The 5,000-nt window shown below is 32.1% G+C and overlaps 1 protein-coding gene across 1 annotated transcript in view; it reads left to right on the top strand.

Moving 5' to 3' along the window:
* Nucleotides 1–168: 168 nt before the first annotated feature.
* The window catches only part of LOC137654476 (cuticle protein 19.8-like), a 14,996-nt gene continuing 10,164 nt past the window's right edge, over nucleotides 169–5,000 (top strand). The window contains exon 1 of the mRNA XM_068388138.1: nucleotides 169–323. Within this exon, the coding sequence (XP_068244239.1) occupies nucleotides 318–323 (6 nt within the window). The 5' untranslated portion in view covers nucleotides 169–317. The remainder of the gene's footprint in view (nucleotides 324–5,000) is intronic.

Consider the following 5,000-nt stretch of genomic DNA (forward strand, 5'->3'; position numbering starts at 1 on the left):
GATCTCACGAGATGAGCTTGATACCTCTCTTTTTTATATATAAGGAAAAACGTTACTTCAATATAAAATACTCCGCTCCTATTGGCTGGGCGTACTTTCTCAACCAATCAAAGGGCAGAACCTTCGAACCAGACTGGAAACTACGTGGCGTAGAATCCACCTCCCAATGTTTTGACGTCTGCTGGGGCGACCTTTTTGGAAGGGGAGGAGCATCCTCTAAAACGTATATAAGGGAATGGAGTAAGTGAGAGGCTTCAGTCAACGCCATTAGTTTGTAAAAGTTAACCATTCGCTCGACCGCAAACATCTCCATCACAATGAAGGTAAGTTTTCTGTTTGTTCTTCCAGGATTGACATATACGCTGTTAGTAGACGTAGACCCGTATCGCTGTATGACCTCAGCGATGCGTATAAATTTTAATTGTACAGTAGTTAGAATATATTTTTTTCATTTGTAGAAGGTCAAGTGATGCTCGTAGGTTTTGAATTATGCAAATTACTAACACATTTTAAGCTTTGTTTATAGGACTTTATTGTGTAATACCAACCGGCATAAGTAAGAGCACAGTATAATCATGAGTTAATATATTCTTAATTCACAGTACCTCTGATGTATTCTACGACATATTAAGATTGTTAGAAATTTAAGAAATGGATTTGCATTGTACTCTCATGCAGAAAAAATGTAATATAATTTTTTTGTTCAAATTTTTTTTGCATACCATTTCTTTTCTTATTGCATACATAAATTATACGCCATTTAATTGGAAGGATTTGTATATTAATACTAGAGTAAAACGATTTTGCAGATTCTTTGCCGAGTGATGCAATACAATTTAATTTTACTTATTTCTTGATTTTGTATTTATTCTTAGCTTAAGGCATGAGAGTCATGAAAACATGATAGGGAAATTATAAGATCATGCACAAAACATGCAATCATTTAGTCTCAAATAGAACACACATACACACGAACAAATTAAACAGACAAACCAACTTGGACAGAGAAACGGGAGAATATCTTGTAACTATTACGAAATAGGAACCCTAGATAAAGTAAATCTATTAAATATTACGAAATAGGAACCGCTGCTAAAGTTAATCTATTGAATATTACGAAATAGGAACCCCTGATAAAGTTTATCTATTAAATATTACGAAATAGGAACTCCTGATAAAGTTAATCTATTGAATATTACGAAATAGGAACCCATGATAAAGTTAATCTATTAGATATTACGAAATAGGTTTCCTGTTAGAGTTGATTTATTATATACCGAAGTTGGGGATCCTGATAAAATTGATATATTAATTCTTATGAAAGAGGGTCCTAATAAAGTTAATTCATTAAATATTACGAAATGTGAATCCCTGAGAAAGTTAATCTAATAAATATTACGAAAAATGGGCTCCTGATAAAGTTGATCAATCAACTATTAGGAAATATGAATCCCTGATTAAGTTAATTTGTTAACTATTATGAAATAGGGGCTCCTGATAAAGTTAATCTGTTAATTCTTATAAAATGAGGGTTTTTGATTAAGTTACTTTATCAACTATTATGAAAAGGGATCTCCTGATAAAGTTGATTTATCAGCTATTATGGAAAGGGGTCTCCTGATAAAGTTTATTTATCAACTATTATGAAAAGGGTTCTCCTGATAAAGTTGATTTATCAGCTATTATGAAAAGGGTTCTCCTGATAAAGTTGATTTATCAGCTGTTATGAAAAGGGGTCTCCTGATAAAGTTGATTTATCAGCTATTACGAAAATGGTTCTCCTGATAAAGTTGATTTATCAGCTATTATGAAAAGGGGTCTCCTGATAAAGTTGATTTATCAGCTATTATGAAAAGGGGTCTCCTGATAAAGTTGATTTATCCGCTATTATGAAAAGGGGTCTCCTGATAAAGTTGATTTATCAACTATTATGAAAAGGGTTCTCCTGATAAAGTTGATTTATCAGCTATTATGAAAAGGGGTCTCCTGATGAAATTAATCTATAGCTGTTTTAAATACGTCTCTACTTTCTGTAGGATGAGACACAACAAAAGAAAATCTAATTCATTCAACCATCTTTAAGGCAAGTGTAAGACAAACTGAGAAATATCGAATTGGTGATTACTTCCGAAGATTGATTTATGAATAACCACTATTCCCGATGTTAAATATACTTTAGCATCTTCAACAAATGGGTCTGCCCTCTTTCTTTTCCGTCATACTTTCTCCTTCATCAATCACTTCACTCCCTTTGAAGGAGTTTCTCTTTCGTTATGATTATGCACGATCAGCACATCTGCCTCTTCCACTAAGTTTATTTGAAATAAGCACATCTGCAACTCCAGACGGGATGCCGTTAACCTGAAGTATAATATAGATTTCTCTAAGTCTACACACCGACAGAGAGAGAGAGAGAGAGAGAGAGAGAGAGAGAGAGAGAGAGAGAGAGAGAGAGAGAGAGAGAGAGAGAGAGAGAGATAAAACAACCGTTTTGTTGCCCGGTAACTTTCTCCAGGCAAAACAGTTTACTTATGATCAAGACTCATGATATAGGATCCACTTTCTATTCAAGGGCGGCAGACATTTGTAATATTCGTTCATTCGATAGCATCCGTCTCGGGACTTTCAGAAACAGTTGCAGTTTTGCAAGCAAAGGTTTTTTTTTGTAGGGCAATACGTCAAATCACTGAAATTATTATGTGATGGTGATCGGTAGTTAGTAGTTGTGTGAGAAATTCATCTAAATAGGACAGTTTAAAAACAATATTTAGAATATTATTTTTAAAGTTATTGATCATATATAACAAATTCTCTCTCTCTCTCTCTCTCTCTCTCTCTCTCTCTCTCTCTCTCTCTCTCAAGGAAGGGAGACTCATATCTGAAGCAAATGCGCTCTCTCTCTCTCTCTCTCTCTCTCTCTCTCTCTCTCTCTCTCTCTCTCTCTCTCTCTCTCTCTCTCTCTCCAGTGGTAGAAGATAGAGTCAAATCAGAAACTCATACATCTTAATTCCAAACTGGAATTTTGTTTGGTGCTTCGATAAACAAACAAAACTTTAAAGTCTTCTTTTGACTGAGTAAATGACCAGACGGATAACGTGGTTGCAATGGAGGTCAGAACAAGAATGAAACGTGTTTATTTTTACTATTATGATAGTTTTCCTAGTTCGGTTGCAATGATAGAGAGGCGGTAACCTTTATTCTTTCAATCCTTAGATAATCTTAACAACAGAAACAGCATTAACAACTCTTTGCCTAGATATAATGTGCATTTCAAGTAATTATCACAACAAACAAATGAGATATATTTTTCAATTCATTCATCACAGTTGTTTTACAAGAAATGAAACTAGTAATTCGGGAAAATAACAAATAAAAAGATAAGTCATAAGTCTCAGTTTATTTTAATGTTTTACTTGAGACTAGAATTTAATATTCTTAAGATAAAATATACCACATTAGGCTTTTTCATGTACATAGACATTAAAAGGCTTTAAAAGATATAAAAATAAGCACTGAAGATTACATTCAATTCGTCAACTCTTACATCAAAGGAACACACACACAAGAAAAAGCACAATAGATCCATTTTCACAAATACAAGTTAATGAGTGTAGATACATATCAAGATGAATGAAATGCATATTATTTACTCTTTTCATGAAGGATTAAAAGTACTGTTGAGTATTAAATGCATTACTGCACGATAACATTATTACATTAGCAACTCGTAATAATAATAATTAATATTATGATCATTATTATCAATAGGTAGATTACTTGCCATTCTTCACATACAATTCTCCTTTGATGACCTATAAAAATCTATCAGTGGTAAACACAATACGAATAGGTAAAAATTTTACTTATAATAAATTACAGCTGTAATATCACAATACGACCTACATTCATCATCTGTTTCGTGCTTCATAGTCCTCAGCCATGTATGCCTGGGTCTTCCAACTCTTCCAGTGCCACGTGGAGCCCAGCTGAACGTTTGGTGAACTAATCTCTATATAAAGTTACAAATCTTTTAGTTATAAATTGAGGATTCGTTTGCAATCAGCATCAAGACTATAAAAAATTGAGTGTCGTTAGAAAGTTTATACACAGTTTTTTAAACCGAATTATTCGCTTCAGGATACATGAAACGCCTGTTTTATGTAGTCTCTCTCTCTCTCTCTCTCTCTCTCTCTCTCTCTCTCTCTCTCTCTCTCTCTCTCTCTCTCTCTCTCTCTCTCTCTGAAGAAAAAAATAGTGTTAAGTTGTTGGAGAAACTTTCGTTTTGGATGTTTTATCTATCTATCAGTCTATCTATCTATCTATTTACTATAATTGTAAATGTATACATGTAACCATTTAGGCTATATATATATATATATATATATATATATATATATATATATATATATATATATATATATTATATAAACCTTATATATATATATATATATATATATATATATATGCATTGTATATATACGTACACACACATATATGTATGGGTATTCACTCATACGTACACACATACACCCATATATATATATATATATATATATATATATATATATATATATATATATATATATATGTATATATATTTATATATATAAATATATATATACATATATATATACATATGTATATATATATATATATATATATATATATATATATATATATATAAATTGTATACTGTTTTTCTCAACAGTCATGTTACCCTTCGAAGGTAGTGGTCTCTTTTGGTACAGAACTGAAAACAGTTTAATGTAAACACATATTTGTATTCCTATTTGGTTTTAGAGGAATAACAATACAGTTCTTTACAGCATTCATAGCATGTACAAATCAATAATCCGTTTCTTTGAAAGAACAAAGAACTAACACAAGAACACGACGCCTCTTAATATTTCCACATTCCGTAGGCATACTCAGAAAGGCATCAGCTGATTATAGTATGAAAGGTAGAAAGCTACTCACATTACGCCACAGAATTCCACCAC

The sequence above is a fragment of the Palaemon carinicauda genome, chromosome 15, assembly GCF_036898095.1.
Source record: "Palaemon carinicauda isolate YSFRI2023 chromosome 15, ASM3689809v2, whole genome shotgun sequence".
In the NCBI taxonomy this organism is placed as follows: Eukaryota; Metazoa; Arthropoda; class Malacostraca; order Decapoda; family Palaemonidae; genus Palaemon; species Palaemon carinicauda.